Below are 22,063 nucleotides of genomic sequence, written 5' to 3' on the forward strand. Positions count from 1 at the left end.
AGGCAGTTGTTTTATTTGACCATTGGGAAAAAACTTATCTCACAAGGATAAAAAAAAATACCCGAACGAATAGTTCCGAGTAAGACTTAGCTAATAATACTGATCAATTGCACAAGCGGCAGTAAATTTTGAGATTTTCGACGCGTGAACGCACACCAGAAAAATAAAACATGGATTTATATGAAACTCATGACGATGGGCCAGGTTTTGTCGGAATTAAGTTTTGTAAAGAATGGTAAGAAAGTTTACCGCTTTTAAAAACTAAAGATTAAGATCTGATTCACACAAATGTCAGTTAATGATGCATGTTTATAAATCTTTCAGTAACAATATGCTGTACCCAAAGGAAGACAAAGAAAACAGAATATTGCTGTATGCTGTAAGTAGGACATGAAGTGTGTGACAATCTGATCACAGGGACTTGCTCCCGGAATTAAAATATTACAAAAATCTGGTACCATCTAGTAGGTGTGTTTTTTGAAATAATTTTTCTACACCCTGGGGACAGGAGCTTGTCACGACCAATTTGTCTTCTTTCTTTTTTCTTTCTTTCACCCCTACACTATAAAATACATAAGGGAGAAATCAAAACATAAAATTTTCCCTACCTCACATTTTCTTTCTTCTCGTTTTAATTTTTCATTTGCTAGGGGAATGATTGTAGTTTTTAAAAATACTTGTGAACTGATTGCAATGGAAACCCTTATTCAGTTGTAAAACATTTTCCAACAGTTTTACCTTACGTGACACTTTCATCTACCAATTTGGCGAGCGGTGCGCTCTCATTGGTCAATTTAATTTTCTTCTAAATAACTTATACAAGCAGTGCACTGACTAAATGCACATGTAATACTTAAATGCATACTGAATTTCAGTCTGAAGATAATAATTATTAAAATCGTTATTTGTGCTCATCATGATCAACACTACTTTCATCGTCACACTCGTTTTGAATTTCCCTCATGAACTTCACCTTCTCACTCAACATATTTTTTAAGCAGGGTAAGAAGATTAATATTGTGAAGAGCCCCTGTGCTCCAGGAGCAAGACCCTGTGATATTTTATTGTATTAGTAACAAATAATTGAAAAGGAATATATTCCCCAGTTGGAACGGATATAATTTTCAGCTGTTGTAGACTATGTAAACAACATGACTAATAGTCAACAAGTCCACATCTTAAATTAATGAGCAAGAGAGTGAAGTGAATTTATTGTTGATTTCAGTGTAGAAATTGTGACTATCAAGAAGAAGCTACCAATCCATGTATATATGTCAACAAAATTACCCATGAAGTTGAGTAAGTAAATTACTCTTAGTAAGTAGTTTAAACAAAATTACTGTTAAACTCTTCAAAAACTAACTTCAAAGATATGCTTTTGTGTGAAACTTGAAAAGTATGTCAGTACAGACACTGTTTATGTCATCTTGAAGGATTTTATGACAAGTGTATTTTAAATATCTACCGTATATACTCGCCTATAAGTCGGTCCGCCTATAAGTCGGTTGTATTTTATAAGCTTACATTTGAGGGACTAACCCACTAAAATACCAATCATTTTATAACTCGCATATAAGTCGGATAAAGAGTTTTGGACCAAAGTTTAACTCCAAAAAAACCGACTTATAGGCGAGTATATACGGTACTCGTACAGCATATTACAAAATTGGAAAGAAGATTGGGAATCGGTGTGCATATTACTGAGCAAGAGTGGAATAAACTTGACCTTTTTTCACTTAAATTTTAACTTTTATATTAATCACTTTAACCTAAATCATATTTTTATCAGATGTAATCATGACAATAAATATAAATTTATTTTATGTAAAATAGTTTATTTAAGATAGAATATTGACAAAAATTTCCCAACTAATGTGTGTGAATTATTATGACATGTGACCTATTTGCACTAATAAAATAATTTAGATCACCAAATTTTCGCAAGATAGGTATTTGGTACTTAATAACTACTTATTTAAGCGGGACAAAATTTTCATGAATTCTGGTTATTGCTGTGTATAAGCTATGCTAATAAAATTATACACGAGAACGAAATTTTCGCGAGCAGACAGTCTTGTGTAATTAAGCAAATATAAAGTTCTCCTGAATAAAATGTGTTTTACAGTAGTTGGGCATTAAAGATCTAAACACTCAATACATATAATATTTCCTTATATCAAGCTTTTCATGAATTTAGTGCTGAGTGGTAAAGAATATTATGTAATTTTAAAAAAAAATTCTTTTAATTTATTTTTTGGCCAATGATGTAAATCTTGAGATATGGGTCAAACTATGCAAATTTCAGACAAAAAATGAAGTTAATTTTATGTTGACTTTTTCAACATATTTGCAATTTTTGACAAAGTACCCAGGTATGTAGAAAAAATTTTGCATAAAGTTCGTTCTAAAAATATCATTTGAAACCTACATTGAATATTCCTAGCATATAAATTGAAAATTCTTTGAGTAAAAATATATAAGGCCAAAGTTCCAACATAATGAATTAACGAATTTTCCATATCACATTGGGAATGGGACCCAGGCCCTTGTAATTGGGAATTCAAAAAATTGGGAAATTTTTGTGCTATTGCAAGGCTAAATTTCAAGAATTGACAAGCGATGGTGCCAAGATTACCAGAAATAGAAACTTCTGTGAATTTCTTTCAAAATGCTACTTCTCTTACAGTTTTTGTTTGATTTCAATAAGACTTGGTACACAAGTAGACTACACGAAGATACATCTTTCTTTATTATAAGTACACACTAGTAGAGCTACAGTATCATCAGAGACTTCTGGTTCATTGAGTGTTGCACAATTTGCATCATTAAATTTACATATCTATGTTTTAAAAATCAAATTGTAATTGATAATTCTGATATCAAAGGTTCTGATCAAACTTGTCTCAAAAGTTGACGAATGACATACCCTTAAAATGATACCGTCCTACTAACCCTGTTAAACTCTGCGAGGGCCTTCACAAGACACAGAATATTCTACCTAATCATAAGCTTAGGGTTAGGACTTGATCATCTATTACTTTTGGTTTGTACAGATACATGTACTTACATCTTGGACATTTTGTTTCAGTGAGTTGACTCAGATTATAGGAGATGTGATAGCAGACCCCACCTTGCCTCGGACAGAAGACCACCCTTGTCCAAAATGTGCCCACAAAGAGTCCGTCTTCTTTCAGTCCCACAGTACCAAAGCAGAGGTATTTGACCCAAATGGCAGTAATTGTTTTCCACTTTTTAGCTCACCTGAGCTGAAGGCTCAAAGGAGCTTTTCTGATCAAAATTTGTCCGTTGTCCGTCCTTATCATTGTTGTTGTCATGAACTTTTTTTACATGTTCATCTTCTTCTTTAGAACCACTGGGCCAATTTCTACTAAAAATGGCTTAGAGTATCCTTGAGTGAAGGAGATTCAAATTTGTTCAAATGAAGGGCCACACCTTTTTTATTATTAAGAAATGGTGAAAAATTGGGTGGAATTCATGTAAAACTTCTCAAGAACCACTGGTCCAAAAAAATGAAACTCACGTGATAGCTTCATTCATGACCCCTAGGGGTATGGCGAGGACACAGTGGGCAATCAAAGTTTTACATAGGAATACTTAAAAATCTTCTCAAGACAGTAAAGCTATGATTAGTCATATTTATATGGATGCATCTACAGAAAATGTAGATTCAAGATTGTACAAATCATGACCCCAAGGGGTAGGGTGGGGCCAGAATGGGCAATCAAAGTTTTTCATTGGAATATATCACAAAAATCTTTCAAAATCTTTTTAAGAACAGCAAAGCCATAAGTCATATTTATATGGATGCATCCTCAGGTAGTGTAAATTCAGGTTTATAAAAATCATGACCATAGGGGATAGGGTAGGTCCACAATGGACAATCAAAGTTTTACATAGGAATATATAGGGAAAATCTTCTCAAGAACAACAAAGCTATGATTGGTCATATTTATATGGAAGCATCCTCAGGTAGTGTAGATTCAGGTTGTCAAATCATGATCCCCTGGGGATAAGGTGGGGCCACAATGGGCAATAAAAGTTTTGTCACAGTGTTATCAAAGTTTCACATAGAAATATATAGGAGGAAAAAATTTGCTGATGGCCAATCTGATTCAGGTGAGCATTGTGGCCCTTAGGCCTCTTGTTAAAAAATGTTTACTGTATAGTAACATGCCATTTCAATATTGTAGGAAGGTATGCGACTTTACTATGTATGTACCAATCCTCAATGTGTTCATCGATGGACAGAATAGATTGCAACTCTATGACTAAATAATTCATATACTCAAGGAAAAAAATATTCATCTATTCAAGAAAAGAACAGAACCAGTCTTCTCCTGCTTTTCTTGCAATTCAGAAGTGTAATATACATTCTTGTCCATACCTGTTGTTGACTTAACATTAAACTGCAACTTATTTTCCAGTGAATACAGCTCACATTAAGATGCAGATTTGTAGAAATTTTGCAGAAAGCAAGATTTGTCTTTGCTAATAAATGTAACTCTACAAATGTTGTCATTCATCAATGATTTAAAGTTTACACCTTTATTAGTGGAGAATAGTCATTGAATAATTTTTTCATACTTTGTATTCCAAATCCTGTCAATGTCATGTAGACAAATAGAAATGTTTGCATTTGTAAATATTTTAAATTGCTGTAGAATTCATGATAATTAAAGTGATGGAATCATTGAAATAATAGACTTCTTTCACTGGAATTTTTGCCTTTATTTCAATAGGCACTTTGAGCCCAAAAGTTAAGGGTAAATGATGAAACATTAGAGTGTAAAAAAGAAAATACTGCAATTTCTTTGCATATTTATTAATTTTCTAATTTTCTAAATTAATGTCTATACAAAGATACAGGAGGAAACAAACAAAACTGCCATAAACAAGCTACCAAATATAAAATTCTACCCAACAGAAAATCATTAACAACACAAATAACACATGTACTTGAAATGTGCATGTCTCTGCCTAATTATAAAACAATATGTGCAAAGGAATTGGTATATCAAATAAAGATGTTGATAATGCACACCTCTTAAAACTTAAAAGGTCTATCAACATTAGGAACAACTTGGATCTACTGGATTTTTAAAAACAACTCTACACAAATCAGTAAGACCATAATGATTTTTTTTTAAAGTCATTAATGAAACAAAGAAAGGAATTCAATAATACTTTGAGGTGCACCTGATGCTTTCATGTGCATTTATAGCTGTTCCTTGACAGAAACACAATACATAAACATTGTTTCATTATAAAGAACTCCTGAAATAAAAATCAACAGTCAGTTGCTTTTTTGGCTTTCTGTAGCAGACCTTGAAGGAAATTTTTGAAAACTGAATTGCTTGGCTTATAACCTGTTGACCCCTGGGTGGACTTTGTCCCATTTTCTGCTCTCCTGGGTTTATCACTTCTTTCTGTGGTTTTCAGTTTGTTCAGGCTCTCCTGTGACTGAGGGAGGTAACTCTTTGGATAGCTTCCGGGTGCTTGTTTTCGGATCACTTGACCCTTGTACTGTACATCCACTCTGTTCCTGGATGGCAGAGGTGGCAGTGGTTTGGTAAAATTGGAGGAATATATCACCCTGGATACTGTTTCTACTCTTTTCTGAGGTCCTCTGGTATAATTTTCTTGAGTATTTGAAAAAGCCTTTGAATTTTCCACAAGAGGATTTACATCTGTGGATGATAATGTTTTTTGGGGTCCTTTTGAGCTGTTGTTGTTTCTTCCTACTTTGGTTGCCTCTTTATCACCAAGAGTTTTATCTGGCATCTGAGGAGCCAAACCTTTCATAGTGTATGATTTCTTTAATTCATCTTTCTTTGTATCATTGGATCTTTGCATCCTAGGCAAGTCATGTTTTTGCTCAAAAGGACTGCTTGAATGCACCTTCCAAACAGACTTGTAAGCTGCATTTACTCTCTTTCCTGTCAACTCCTTCTTTTCATGACTGGTTTGTGCTTGAAATGTGACCATTTTAGCCTTTGTGCCATTATTTCCAGGTTTTGCCCCCTTCACCTCACCCACCAGGACTGTAGGGGTCTTCTCGACACATTCCGACTTCCCTGCAAGTTTTGTCGGTATTATTCCTGTTTGTCTTGAGATGTTAGCTTTTTTTGATCCAGTTGCTTGATCTTGAATAGCATTGCTTCCTCTTCCTTTATCTGACATTTTTTTACTCTCATTACTCAGTGGGTGATGAGGGCTTTCACATAGTTCATTCTTTTTGTTCATATCTTTAGAACTACTTGCATTGTATACTTGTTTCCATTTGCCAGCTGTTGTTGATGCCTTATGTACACATGTTCCCACAACAGCATTTGACCTTGAACCTGTTGATACAGTGTCACCCAAATGATACCCCTGTTTTTCACCTGATTGCAGAGATTTCTGTTGCTGTAGCAAAGGATTCTGGTGGGGAGTGGTTGTTGCCCTTGGCTTTAGAGTGGCATTGTTGTCTCTAGGTGGATGTTGATCAGTTTTGAGATTTATGTGTCTGTTCATTAGAGGAGTGTTAAACTTCCACTGTGACTCAACACTGGCACTGCCTGTGGTAGTTGGTCGCGGGGAGAAATTCATAATCCTTGACAGATTCTCTGTTTGTAACCTTAGTAGATTTTGATTTGGGTTAGGAATGTGAGATGAAGGCTGTTCCCCATTACAATGGTAGTTAAATGCACTTTCTTCCTCTGCTGACACTTCTATAGTACGACTCGTGCTTGTCTCTGTGTACATTTCATAGTTGGTTATTTCTCCCTCCTGTCTGTGCTTGTTACGACTCGTGCTTGTCTCTGTATACATTTCATTGTTGGTTATTTCTCCCTCCTGTCCGTGCTTGTTACGACTCGTGCTTGTCTCTGTGTAGATTTCATTGTTGGTTATTTCTCCCTCCTGTCCGTGCTTGTTACGACTCGTGCTTGTCTCTGTGTACATTTCGTTGTTGGTTATTTCTCCATCCTGTCCGTGCTTGTTACAACTCATGCTTGTCTCTGTGTACATTTCATTGCTGGTTATTTCTCCCTCCTGTTCTCTCTCTTTCCTCATCCTCTCTTCCACATCTAACTGTTCATCATCTACATTCTCCTCGCTGTCCTCCTCATTGTCCAATAACCCTGACCCCCCTTCCTCTCCGATGTTCAGCATGATCCTTTCAAGAGTCATTGGCTCAGTTATGGCCTCGTCCCATTTTGTTTTGATTTCCTGAGGAAGAACCTTGCCTTCTTTTTCCTTCTGAAGGTCATCAACTACCTCCATAGCCAGATCATACAAGCGGTTCATCAATGCAGTAGGATAGCGACAGCTGTAAACCATAACACTGCTGTAACAGTAGGACAGATTGTTCAACTCTTCCTGGGGGAACTTATTCCAATGGACAGACAGGAATCTTCTACGTCTCTGCCAGAAAGCCAGGCTTTCCTGTTCCCCTCTCAACTCCTCAATTTGATCTCTCGGGGGCTGCATGTCTATGGATTCTGACCTGAAAATTATGAATAAAAAGAACAACACTGTTAATACTTGTGTATGAATATCTGAAGATATTTTGGTCCATGTGAATTAAAATTATAAGAATTAAAAAAAAAAATTAATTATTATATCTCCTGCAATGACATGCTGTCCAAGATTTAAACAAACTCGAATCCAAAATTCCTGATTGATATCATGTGCCAACTTTGGATGAAACTGGCTCTTTCATTCTAGAAAACAGCTAATTGCAATGGAAAAAACTTTTGTTGAACAAGATTTTTTTTATAATTACATTGTAGAAACAATAATCCACCTTCCTGTGTGACAACATGAAAAAGTATGAAAAAGGATCAATGTCTGTAATTCGACTTAAAAACAAATATTTAAAGTACTCCTAAGGAGCCCTCAATGTACCAAGTTTGATGTCAGTCATGCAAAAGGGTCACAATATACTCTTTTATGTCCAGGGTATTTTGACCATTTACTTTTAATCTTATAACCTCAATATCAAAATGGGTTATCTTATTAAACAGGTCAAGGAATCTACCTTATATGGCAATTCTTATTATAGCACATAGTGGAGCTTACCATGAACAGTTGTCCAATCTGATAAATGAATAGCAGAGCATGATGATCTACTACAAGTTTACATTTTACTACAAACACATGGCAATATACCAGGTAATTTACTGAAATGCGGGAAAGACAATTGAAACTCATTTTCATTGCTTGTATCAAAATACAAAAAAGATGTTCCATGCTCACATCAAGAAATGAAGTTTTACTGAGAAATAATACATAAAAATCACAAAATCATCACAATACTAGCATTTAACTTCCAATGGCCAACACATGATAATACGTGCGGACTTCTTAGTGACTATAATCTTGGACACATTTTAGTGACTATAATCTTGTGGAAATCTTACTGATTTAATCTTGTATACATCTTATAATGACTATAATCTTGTACACATCTTACTGACTATGATCATGTGGACATCTTAGTGACTATAATCTTGTGGACATCTTATTGACAATAATCTTGTACACATATTACTGACTATAATCTTGTGGACATCTTAATGACTATAATCTTGTGGAAATCTTAGTGACTATAATCTTGTGGAAATCTTAGTGACTATAATCTTGTGGACATCTTACTGACTATAATCTTGTGGACATCTTAATGACTATAATCTTGTGGAAATCTTAGTGACTATAATCTTGTGGACATCTTACTGACTATAATCTTGTGGACATCTTAATGACTAAAATCTTGTGGAAATCTTAGTGACTATAATCTTATGGACATCTTACTGACCATAATCTTGTACACATCTTAATGACTATAATCTTGTGGACATCTTAGTGACTATAATCTTTGTCCAGAGATTCCATGTGAAATTTGTATTCAGTACTATTCACTACAAAATGGGATTATAGACAATTGTTCAACAAGTTACCTTAGACAATAAAATGGGCTAGGTTAAAGTTGACAAAAGACAGACAGACAATCAGGACAAAAGAAACACCCCTGTCAATCCAGGGGCCAAAAAATTGGCATAAAATTTCAGATGTATTCTTGTAGTAACCCATAATGCAACTCAACTCATTTAGCTGATTGGTCAGTGTGGAAGTCATGTTGGAACCTCATTTAATAGGTAAATTTACTCTGCACAATGCATCATTGTATGATCAATAATTTTTACATACATATACTGGGCTGTATTTGGTTCTACTTTACACCTTCGCTGACCCAAAATAAGTTTCTGATCAAAAAGTAAAATAGGAGGTGCACTATGGCACTATGTAATAAAGATTCTGTGAAAGTATCATAAAATTTTGTTCAGTGGTGTAGGAGGAGTTTCGGATAAGAGATGGGTACTCCTCAATATTATAGAAAGAATGACAGTGTCTCTGTTTTGCTATTGGAAATCGAAAATATGTGTCCAATCAAAAAGTAAAATAAGAGGTGCACAACGGCACTATGTTACAAAGATTCTGTGAAAGTCTTATTAAATTTTATTCAGTGGTATAAGTTTAAGAAGAGTTGGGGATAAAAGATGTATACCCCAAAACGTAACGAACAGACATACAGACAGATGAATGGACACCCCCATCACTATATACCCCCGCTTTTCAAGCAGGGGGTATAAAAGGAAGAGGGAAGGATATGGTCACCATTGACCAGCAAAGATGTAATATTAATTCAGAGGTTTAATTATTTTTGAAGAATCTTTTATTATCAATATTGAAAATTTTGGAAGCAATTTCGAAACATCATGAGCCTGCATGTTTATTTAGATATATATGATGAGATGGAGCAGGTTTGGCAAAAAATCAGGATTCCAATACTCAATATTTCCCAGGACCATGGGAAATACTAGTAATTCCCAGGAATTGCTGTTTTTTCCTGGGAAATAAGAAATAGCTACATATATACTATTGTAGTTATCCAGGTCCAATCAAGGGTGTGTGGGGATTTATCCTGGGTTTTATTCTATAGACCCTGAGGTCAAAGGCTGAAAGGTGTATGGAATACAACCCAGGGTAAATCCCCATACATGCATTCTTGACTGGACCTAGGTAACAAATTTAAAACAAATTCTTTGTCAACCCAAGTCTAAACATTATGGCCGGTATTTCAAACTATTGATAAGATTTACTATGTGCTACAATGTATCATGACATCATGTTATTTGGGGGTTTTTTTGTGATAGAGAAACTATGCATTGTGAAGTCATGTTATTTAATAGCCAATCTCTGTAATGACTTTAAATTTTCTATAGGAGCTAGCTGTGGCACGTATAGTCTCAGAATTTCTCAATTAAATCTCTCTGTAATAAAAGTCTTGGATACCATGAACTCAAATCAGGAAAAAATTGGTTGCTACGTGTCATGGTTACCATGGCAACATGTCCTAAAGTTTCAAAAAATGGCATTTTTCAACATGTTCAGAGTCCCATAGCTAACATTTGCAGCAAAGCAAACAAGTGGCAATGACTGTTTCCAAAAGTTTAAGGCCTGATGTCTTAACCATGCATTTCTTCTCAAGAACCATTGGGCCAGAAAAGCTGAAATTTACATGGAAGCTTCTTGGGGTAGTGTAGATTCTAAATTGTTCAAATCATGACCCCCAGGGGTAGGGTGGGGCCAAAATAAGTATATTTAAAGGGGGAAAATCTGGTGAAGAACGGCAGGGCCAAAGTTACTCGGTGAGCCAGGTGAGCGTTGTGGCCCATGGGCCTTTTGTTTTGTTTATTTTATTTCTGGATTTTGTATAAAATTTAATGAATTCAAGAAATAATAAAACTTATGTACAATGCATTTCCCAGTATTTCCTAATATTTCGATCCCAGTTTAGAAAAAAATTGTAGTATTTTACCGGGACGGGAAATACATGTATCGGTATTTACTGCCACTGGTATTTCCCACCAACCCTAAGATAGACGGAGAGAGGTAGCGAGAGAAAGCATAAGGAAGGGGGGTGGACATCCATCCACCACCCGCGCGCACACACACCTCCACCCATTGTGCTACGGGAACAAGAATAATAAACTTTGATAACACCTCCGGAACAATTCACAGATGTGACTCAATATGCTATGAAACACACCTACCTCATGCAACTCTGGCGCTTGTCGCCAACACGTGTTCCTCTGTCAATCGGTGATCCCGCGAACCTTTCAGTTTAAATCACGTGACGAATTTGTGACGAAATTTGATTGGTTCAGTTGTGTAATGCTACGGTGGCTGGCATAGATGATTCAAGTATTCGATATCTTTGAACATATTCAGAATTTGCAGCAATGCAGAAGAATAACAGTGACCGTTGTCATAAAAGACAATTATTACATACTTTACAAATGACCCCTCCCCCTCTTTATTCCGTATTTCTGTTCGTTAGAATTGCTTTGCGAATGAATCAAATTCTTTTGAAATAATACATTTTGACCATGTTATATATTTTGAAAAAGTTATATTTTGACCACAAAATGATTTAATTTTGATGTATTGGGTCGAGTGAAATGCATGAAACCTGCAGAGCACCTAACAAATAGATTGTAGTTACACTCTCTAAAATTGTTAGTGCATAAATTAATACTTATAAATTTTACTAATCAACAAAAAACTAGTCCTAAAGTAGAGCAAAATGATATGACAGGACCGATATGATCCTATATCTACACATAACTGAAAACACCGTTGAAAAACAATAATTTTATTCTTTCATTTTGATTATACATGTATACATACATAAAAAAAACTTAAGTAATTATCAAGTTGAAATATAACAAAATAACAGAGAAAGATCTTGTTCAAAAATATTTTCACGTTTTAATAGCAATTCTCTGTAACCACTTAAGGAGGAGAAGGACCTTGAGCTGAAAAAATACTTGTCATTCAATTTTTTTCATATTTTGTATATTTCTAATTAAGTATGTCCCACATATCTTAAAGCAGTTAAATCATTAGGTTTCTTACCTTATTTTGGAGATATTGATTGACAAATACTATGCCCTACAGTATCTAAGTGGAGTTTTAATTCTCCATGTTTCCGGGCGCATTACTCTGTCCATAATGGGATTTTTTAAGCATACATAAAAAAATATCAAAGTGGACATGTATCTTTTAAAATATTTCAGAGTATAACTAGGATTTAAAATTCGAAAAAGCAAGTTTTGTCTATCACACTGCATCTGGATAGGGAAAATAACGCACTTTTTAAGACAACTTAAACAATAAAAAACGTAATTTACAAAAAATTCTATCATTCAATATTTTTTAATTTACGTTGAAATGCAAATCCTTCATATTATTGATTAACTGTAAAAGTTTCGAATGATGAAGCTGACCTCATTATTTCACAGGACATCGTTGAAGAGGACATAAGCATGACAAAAACGTGCCATGTTACATTTCTCGAGTACGGGAAATACCAACTATGACGTCACTCGTAAGCTAAATAAGCGAAATAAGATATACCTACATAAGATTTCAGTCATCGGCCATGCAAAAATAATTTTTGTGTTCCCAGTTTCTCAAAATATTTCATCATATACTGATTATGACCTGTTTTTACATAATAATACCGTCCCTCTGTTCACCGAGTATGATCTTGCTGTACTAACAAATCATGTATGACGTCACCGACTTGTTGGACGCGCAGTTTAGGGAAACAGAGGAGTGGATCAATCTTTTTCATAATTTGTTAATGTTTACAAGAATGTTCAAACTTTTTTATTTTTTTTTTATATAAGATGGTAATTAAAGTTAAAAAAATGTCAAAAAATTATACAAGAACTGATGCTTTACACGTTTTGCGCCTATATAAACGGAGACTATGACGTAGTTAAACAGAGTCATGTGACCATGTGTCCTTCATCCCCTTAAACTTCTTTGCCACGCATGGTCACCGATTTTGATGAAACTTTGCCCATTATTACAACTTGACACTAGAAACATATATCAAATAAAATTTCGTTGCTATGTGTCTTGGTTGCCATGGTAACAGCTAGAAAAGTTGGAAATTTGAGATTTTCAGCTAATTGAATCTTTATTAAGCCTTACTAAAGACTAAGAAAAACAAACAAATCATTCTCACTAAAACATGACACCTTGTTGCCACTTACGCTAAAAAGAAACTATTTAGAATTTATCTCTAAGTAAGTGGTAGCCATGGGTACATTTGGAATACATTTTAGATGCTGAAAAATGCTGAAGAACGCTCAATATTCACTAATGATAGGTGTTATATGTTCAAACTCAATTAACAACCTAACAGAAACAATAAAAATATTTGACCTTAAGTAATTAGGTATTGGCAATATTATCCTAAAACTAACTTTCACGGTTGCCATGGTTACACGGTGTAACCATGCAAAATCTGTTGCTAAGATTGGGTTTATGCTACTATCTTGAGGAAACACAATAAAATTCATGACTGGCACATATACATCCTTAGGACCTTGCAACATCGACAACATAAGAAAAATTGGGATTAATTGTTACTTTGCAGTGTAACCATGGAAACAACGTACCATATGTTTAAAGTGATTTTTTTTTTGTAGCATTAGAAATTTACTTATCTTTTAATCAAGAAACATTATTTGACTCGCCTTGAATAGTACTTATCTAGTAGAACTAAAGTTGAATATCATATATTGATAAAGTTTGTTGAAAAATACAACACTGTTGCTATGTTACCAAGAAGGGAAAATGTTCGATTTTGTTAATTTTATATCAATATTAAACCCCATGTGCCAGCTTTTTGCATCGAGTTGGAGATTGGGTGGTAGTCAAAATTGAAAGTCAGGTTAGTTGTTCATAAATATCAATCATAAAAGTTTTGGTAATCTACACACAAGGGTATGTATCCAAGGAAACAGAATATTTTTCAGATTTTTATGCATATTTTTTCGGCTAATTTCCATGGCAACGCTCTATTTAAAGAATTTAATTTGAATTTTTTGAAATGTGAATATTAGGGTCACCCCAATGCCTTTAAAACCTGATCATCAGTTATATAGAAATATGCTTTTTAAAAAGATAGGATAAGACTAAAACACTAAAAGAGTAAATTTAAGATCCCTTCGTGGTATTAAAACCATGGCAGTGCCAACTATTACCAACCTGTAAGAAATATCATATTTCGTCCTTGGTATATGTTACAAGGATCTTTTGTCTATTATTTGCTTGCATTTCAACCGATAATTGTTAATATTCTTAAGTGTATGACTTTATAAAATCAAATGAACAAAATTATTACTTTTGAATACTTTGTTTCCATAGTAACGTATGTAATACTTAATTTGCCAAACATTTTTATCATGCATTTAAAACATCAGGCCTTCACCTTTCAGAAACAGTCATTGCCACTTGTTTGCTTTGCTGCAAACGTTAACTGTGGGACTCTGAACATGTTTAACAATGCCATTTTTCAAACTTTAGGACATGTTGCTATGGTAACCATGACACGTAGCAACCAATTTTTGCCTGATTTGAGTTTACGGTATCCAAGACTTTTATCATAGACAGTTTAGAGAAATTCTGTGACTATGCGTGCCACAGCTCCTATATATAAAAGTTCGTCATTACAGAGAATGTCTCTTAAATATCTCTTTACATCTTGCAAGGTATTGAAAGTGTCCTTGTGCACATGCTAGTTGTCATTTTGGATAACTTTCTTTGTCTTAATTGTTAATGCCTAAATAAAGATACAAAGTAAATGAACATCTTAATTTTTCTGTTACCGTATGGCAATCATGGCAACAAACACACATCGTCGCAAGCCACAGGTTTTGTTTCGTTTGTGTAATTTAGAATGGACACAAAACCTGTGGCTTGCGACGGGGCGCCCCCTTTATTTTGCTGTAGTAAATTTTCATTTACCCCCCCCCCCCCTCCCAAACACATACACACACTTTTTGTTGGTGTAAGGTGTCGAGAACTGGTAAATTCCAGGATTTGAACAGCTAGTTAATTAGGGGTTTTTTTTAAGTCATATATGGCGTAGTTTTGACTAAGTTCAAATAACCAAAATTAAAAATATCTCTCTATTTGATTTATTACTTTATATAAAGATAGGACTTTTCTGTAAATTACACAATTTAAATCAACTGCATTTCAAAGATATCATAAGATTAAAACAATAACCGATTTATTTACCGACTCCAAATTTAAATACAAGACACATTTAAAGTCAATTTAATTATAGAAACGTGAGGTTATTCGAGTTCAAAATCGGTGAAATTTTTAATTTAAACGTAAATAACATTATATCAGATACGCCATATATGGCTTTAAATTTGCTCGTCAGATTATTATGGGAAGTTGCACCCCCCCCCCCCCAATTTTTTGGACATATGAGTTTTTTTTGTCAGATTTTTTTGGGAGGTAAGCCCCCCTCCCTACTTTTGAAACCGTTGCTACGGGCCTGTGATTTATGTTTTTAGTGTCAAGTTATAATAATCAGGAAAGTTTCATCAACATCGGTGACCCACCAATGCGTGCCTTGTGCCCAAAAAGCTGAATTGCTCTTAATTTTTTTTTAATCACTATATATAACGAATATTTTTTTGAAATTGAGGTGGAGTAGATGAAAATTGGAGGAAGGTCACTTTGTAACAAAATATCAAACTGTTAATGATAACATTCTCAAAATCCAATCTGATCAAAATCAGGTGGAGCCATAAAACTTAGATGAGCTAACTTTTTAACTCGGTCTCACTTTTACAAAAGGAATACCAGGCCCGTAGGAAGCAATTTCAGTTGGGGGGGGGGGGCACAGCCAAACATTTTCAGTTGGGGGGAGGGCAATATCAACTACCAAAATTCCTTGACAAGCAAAAAAAAGGGGTGGGGGGAAGGTCATCAGCCGTTTTATTGAGGGGGCACAAGCATATATATAATAGCTAAGTTTTCTATAGTATTCTATATATTGGCAAAATTATTGCCCCCCCCCCCCCCCCGTGAGTTTAAGCTCGTCTAAGTTTTATTGCCCCGCAGCCAGATCGTATTTTAAAATTACAATCATAATGTACATGATGTATTTTGGTATCATTCCCTTTCAATGCATTCAGGATTACCAACACAGGGGCGGATTTAGGATTTCCTCTTGGGGAGAGAGAGATGCGTCGTGGGGTTTTTTTTCGCATAAAAAAAAAGATGCTTCGTCTTAAATTCTTCAATCTTCCCAAGTCAAGGGTTTCTGATTCACTCCGCTCCACATAAATGCCATTAAATGAAGGAGAGGAGTGGATCAGAAATCCTTGACTTAATTGGGAAGATGATTTCTTGAGCATTTTACTCGTACTACAATGATTTAAATCGATTTTCGCTAGATGAATAAATATATAAGAAAGGCTCAAATTTTGAAAATATCATTAATGCATTCGATGCGCGCAATTTGATCAATCAATTGATGACCGAGCGCAATAATTCAATGGAAAACAATAACCCAGTTGACTAAACAGTGCATCGTAGTATCTTCGCTTAAATTATTGCGTGTATCAATTCAAGTATAATACATATATACAACAATGTAATGTTGCAATCTTCAATTTACATTCTTCTAGGGTAATATAGTGACATCTTCAATACCACATACATGTAATTCAAAATGAAATACTGATCTTTGAAATTGAATTATTGTTTTTTAAAAAAGAATTGAGGCCCACATTATTTGCCCTAAATATACTAGTATTGAGAGGTGGTGGATGACAAGGAAAAAAAATTCTCAGAAAAGGATCGACCAAGTTCAGTGGAACTCTCATAGAGGCCGTTAGAGATTTTATGTTTAGAAACAACTTGTGCTGACCCAGTCAAAATACAAGAAAATAACAAAATGTTCACAACCATGTTAAGGGGTATGAATTTCTTTTCTGCGTGCTTGTGTGTCGGGGTCAGAAAAGGGGGTGGGGTGGGGGTGGGGCGTTAAGAAGCAGACAATCCAATCCTGGAAATCGTCCATTTTTTAGGGGATTTAATGCAATGTTTAGTTTGTGTACATATACTATTTTTGAATATTTTTCCTAGACAACCCCACCCGGATCCACAATACTTTTTATTACTAGCATGTATTTGAAAGTTGCTATGTAGACTACAAAAACTGACGTGTCCATCGGGTAAGATGTTAATTAAAGTTGCAATTTAATATCTCTATATCTTGCACACCAGAGTTCGAATTCCATGGTATTTTTAATCTGCCTTTACATCTATAACAATATTGAATGATTTGAAATCTACAGTTTACTACTCAATTTGTAATAAAATCAAGCATTCTAGACATTCGCAGGGGTAATAAGGAAGCATACAAAATATTCTACCTGGACTTAATCAGTGCTACATTATGACGTCATAGTAGGCGAGATGACGTCAATTTTAGAATAAAAGTTTTCGTAATATTCGTATTTAGAGATGTAATTTAACTCTAGAAAATGAATAGAAACGTGTAAACATTAACAAAAATAAAATGTTTTTATTTTGTTATGCTGTATCTGTCATTTTGATTAAAATCTACCACCGATGACGTCATATGTGTACTTCAAGTAACTTGGGAATTGATCATGTCGTGTAAAGAGAATTTGGCTAAGACGGCATGTACAAAGATACGTAAAATGGAGTTTAAAAGCAAATATCCTGAATATTTTGTGAAATTCATATGGAGTTCAGTTACTGAAACAGGTATGCTAATTTATTTTCATCGATTGTATTTTCTTCGAAGACAGTCAGCTATATACGTATCCCGGTCGGCCTTTCCTCTGTCGATCATTTGTGACAAAAATAATGCAGCAGAACAACAATAAGCTGTATATTTCAAAACGTAAGATTTGTACAGATGGAAAGTTTGCCTCCTAAAATACTTGGAAAGTGCTGCTAGAATCCCGAGTTATGCATGGTTTTACGAAAAATCTCGGTTTATATACATGTATAAAATTCAAAACATCGGGTAAGGTTTCGTGCGAATGTGTGGAATTATTATTTTACTGACGGGACAGTGGGATTCTAGCAGCACTTTTTAGGCAAAATAGATGTTTTCCAACTATATTATTTACTCAAAGAAATTATTACACTTCGGGGTATTGTTGTTCTGTTAGCTTTTTTACTAAGGAAAATTTCGCTATTAATAGAAGTCACGTGATGCCGTGGTGGTGGTGCACGTCTTTGCGTTAGACACTCTTTTATCTTTATGCGATAGATAATAATAGTTTACATTTATCAGCGGTTTTGGTAAATTATCAAACTTAATTTTCTTTAAAAAGTCTAAATTTCCAGAGAATTGACTTATATGCTTCCTTAACATACCCGCGTTTCATTTGGACCAGATGAAATAATTGAACACTTAAATTTGCATGTACGTTTCCAATTTAAGTAAGAAACACAGATTTCTATTCACATACATTTCATTGTCTTCGAACATCTTTCCTTGAAGTAAATAACAGGTACTTTATGTTAAAAATTAAATTGATCAACTCCATGAACATTTTCATCTTGATACTTTCCTCACAGACCAAAACTGTAGGAGGAGTAGTCTTTTAAAAGAATTGTACAAAAATTTCGATTTTAGTAACCACGGCAACATCATTCATCAAAAACCGATACACAGAATTATATCTCTCTGTGTAGTCTATTTGTGTGCCAAGTTATACTGAAATCAGATCAAAACCGTAGGAGGAGTAGCATTTGGAAAGTATTTCACACAAATGTCTATTTTTAGTAACCATGGCAACACCGTTCATCGAAATCAAAATCAATATATAGAATTAGGTATCTTAGTGTAGTCTACTTGTGTGCCAAGTTATATTGAAGTCAGACCAAAACTGTAGGTGTTGCGTTTTGAAATTATTTCACAGAAATTTCCATTTTTAGTAACCATGGCAACATCGTTCATCGAAATCAAAAAATGATAAGTAGAATTTTGCATCTTAGTGTAGTCTATTTGTGTGCCAAGTTATATTCAAATCAAACCAAAATGGTAGGAGGAGTAGCATTTTGAATGTATTTCAAAGAAATTTCTATTTTTAGTAACCATGGCAACACCCTTCATTAAAGTGATACAGTTGACCTTCAGTATTTCAAACAATGGCATCTGGAATACCATGGATATGTCGAAAAGATTTGGAAGTCCCAGCTACTTATTCTTTAAGTATTTTACCCTCGATATCTCGAATCCTTGGATATCTCAAAGTTTTTTCTTGGTCCCATCGAGTTCGAAATAAAGAGGTTTGATTGTTTATATATTTATGTATCGTAGTAGTTTACTTGTGTGCCAAGTTATATTGAAATCAGATCAAAAATGTAGGAGGAGTGGCGTTTTGAAAACTTGTTTACAGACAGACAGACAGACGAACAAATTACTATTGCAAATGCTCTTTTTTTCTCTGACCAGTAGAGCTAACTAGTTTATTCTAAATTGGACATTCTATGTACACAAATAGGTACTTTCTAGTATTTAAAATCAATCTCATGTTTTTCTATTTATGTTATATGTACAAGAATTTCTCCAATTCTCTTTCAATTTCTCTCCCGTATCCCCAACTCCCTCTCCAATATGTTCAACATCATTGAAAAGGAAGGCTAAAAGGCCACATAAGAAACAAGAGGACTCAGCTGGATATAGATTTATTGACAGATTGGGTACATATTGCTGGTAAGATATCATCATAATCTGACAATACCCTGTGTCATAATATAGTCAAATTCCGACACAATTTATCATTAACAGTCACCCTAAAACTAAGTCATCCGTTATCATCATAACAAGCAGATTCAGCACAACAGACCTATGTAAAATGTCCTCCAAGAAGTTATAACTGGTGACTCTTAGATCTTGTTGTGACAAAACAGAATATATATATTAAGTAAACAAATATGACTAGGCTGAATGTCCGTGATCTATGGATATACACATAATATGTATAAAGATGTGTAGCTAATTCATATTGATAATTTATAGCCTGTGGCAAACTACTCGCAAGCAACAACATGCTTTATAAAGTATAACAAATCACAATTAATTCCAACATATCATACATATGTCTGTAACCATTCCATTTTTACCCTCTCACACAATAAAATACTGTTCCATATGTGGACACATGCTTAGTACACAGGATCCTATAGTCCTAATATTTTGATATTTTCATGACTAAATTCTAAAACCTGGTCCCAGATTCTTGTCTAAATATCTTTGATATTAAATATGCTAATTACTAGAATTAATGAACTATAAACAATGGACTGATATTGTCAAAGAAATTCTTATATAATGAGGGTGCATATCAACAAAAAATGTGTGAATTATCAAATACTCAAAAATATTACATGTACTTTAAAAAAATCCTAGCACCAACATTTTGCCGAGGGATGATCTTATTCGTACTGGGTTTGGGACTACACATTTGATTACTGACAATTGATAAGTATATGAGGTAAATATGGAGACAAACCCAGAGACAGATAGACAAAGTGTCAATTTCCTACTGCTTAGGGTAAGATTCAAACATACGACAACCATCCACGTCTATACCACCACTAGCCCAACAGAGAAATAATTAAATAATTATTGATCAATTACATACCATTTGATGGTTTAAGTTGTATCTTAAATATTGAATTTAAACAATATATATATACATGAAATTAATTCATTAATTCAACAACAAAAATTAAAATTACTCTTTATAAAAACGTGTTTCATAATGAAGCCTCTACATGTATATGGATGTACAGTTACTTTATAAAGCATCACACTGTGTTGGATTAATTTTTACTGAAACAATATATCAATGCATTGATATCTGTCATGGGTTTTATGACTTACATGAAATAGAAATAATTGTCTGATACCGTGATAATAAAATCTGGCAACCTATTCTAGACACGGCAACATAAGTCTGCGACACACTGGGGGGGGGGGGGGGGGGGGGGGGGGGTAAATACACTGTAAAATAAGCTCACTAGTCTACACAATGATTATCTAGTGCCGAGTACATTCTTATAGTCAATCATAACTTGATTATCACAAGACTTTAGAGCTGGTATGCTGCACTTCAAAAATGTGCCAATACCAAAAAAAAAAAATTTTAAATTGTGAAAGACAACCTAAATGTGAAACAAACTGATGATGTGTAAACCAAGACTGCTGCTTTGAAATGATAACATGTAGCACTGAGTGAAAATGAAACTAGCCTGTGCCCATAACCAAAGCCCGATATCCTACACACTTTCTCCTTTAAATTGGTGACATAGTTGTCTTCTGTCTTGTATTATTTCTGATTTATAACTGACATGATCTGTATATATACACTAAAAAGAGAAGTCTGGTCATTGTTTTCCCTGCTGCTTCCATCACTCTTGTTTCCTGTAGGATCACACTGACGTTCCACTATCACTCGGAGATTTGGCCTGTCATAATTAATACAAAAAAAATTATTTTACATTAATCATCTGCCTAAAGTGCCTTGTACTGTTTTGTTTCTGGACAAAATTATATGAAATCATTTTATAAAATACAGTACTGAAAAATTCAAATTTTTCCTTTCATTCACACCAATACCGATAAAGAAAAATAAAAACCATGCGGTGTGTTTTTTTTTCCAAGGCTTAACATTTTCACAAATCATACAATCTGTCTACAAAGCCTACTAAGCCTTTAATATATCATGCACAGATAAAGCATGCACTCCATTCCAAACCAGAATTAACAGTTCATGTGTTCAGTCCATTTACCTCAACTTTTATTGTCATCAAAGAACTGTAGAACGAGACAAACACAGCTTTAGCATTGATCTCGGATTCATTATCATCAGTATTAAGACTCGATTATTTGCTCATGGGAAGAGGTGGTGGATGGCAGATTCAAAGTATAGATTTCATCTTCTTGCATTAAATATGAAGAATAGGTTCAAATGTGTGTGCGGATTTTTTTCTACCTGGGTACAAGTGTTAAACTGTATGAAATTTTCATTGGAAGTGGTTTCATTTTTATGTGCTTAAATTTTAACATAATCTTTAAATGTAGAGTTTAAAACACAGACCATGAATTTATCGCACCACCATGAAC

The 22,063-nt window shown here is 34.3% G+C and overlaps 2 protein-coding genes across 9 annotated transcripts in view; one reads left to right on the plus strand and one right to left on the minus strand.

Moving 5' to 3' along the window:
• Positions 1-95: 95 nt before the first annotated feature.
• Positions 96-4,720, plus strand: LOC133202199 (DNA-directed RNA polymerase II subunit RPB9-like). The gene is made up of 5 exons (XM_061337977.1): positions 96-235; positions 325-379; positions 1,226-1,299; positions 3,089-3,215; positions 4,212-4,720. Exons 1-5 carry the CDS (start codon positions 171-173, stop codon positions 4,272-4,274), a joined length of 384 nt encoding a protein of 127 aa, XP_061193961.1. The 5' UTR covers positions 96-170; the 3' UTR covers positions 4,275-4,720.
• Positions 4,721-19,604: 14,884 nt separating this feature from the next.
• Positions 19,605-22,063, minus strand: part of LOC133175894 (ribosome-binding protein 1-like) — a 22,290-nt gene continuing 19,831 nt past the window's right edge. For all 8 annotated transcript variants that reach the window (XM_061311062.1, XM_061311078.1, XM_061311070.1 and 5 more), the window contains one exon: positions 19,605-21,405. In XM_061311062.1, the coding sequence (XP_061167046.1) occupies positions 21,370-21,405 (36 nt within the window). In that variant the 3' untranslated portion in view covers positions 19,605-21,369. The remainder of the gene's footprint in view (positions 21,406-22,063) is intronic.

The sequence above is a fragment of the Saccostrea echinata genome, unplaced genomic scaffold, assembly GCF_033153115.1.
Source record: "Saccostrea echinata isolate AGI-Se365-2 ecotype Australia unplaced genomic scaffold, CSIRO_AGI_Sech_v1 ptg000002l, whole genome shotgun sequence".
NCBI lineage: Eukaryota > Metazoa > Mollusca > Bivalvia > Ostreida > Ostreidae > Saccostrea > Saccostrea echinata.

Bases quoted from the DNA above. Each gene is read 5' to 3' on its own strand.
- LOC133202199 (XM_061337977.1), top strand. From the start codon at position 171: ATGGATTTATATGAAACTCATGACGATGGGCCAGGTTTTGTCGGAATT. The intron at 236-324 runs GTAAGAAAGTTT...TAAATCTTTCAG, and splicing joins ATTAAGTTTTGTAAAGAATG to TAACAATATGCTGTACCCAA. The intron at 380-1,225 runs GTAAGTAGGACA...TGTTGATTTCAG, and splicing joins ACAGAATATTGCTGTATGCT to TGTAGAAATTGTGACTATCA.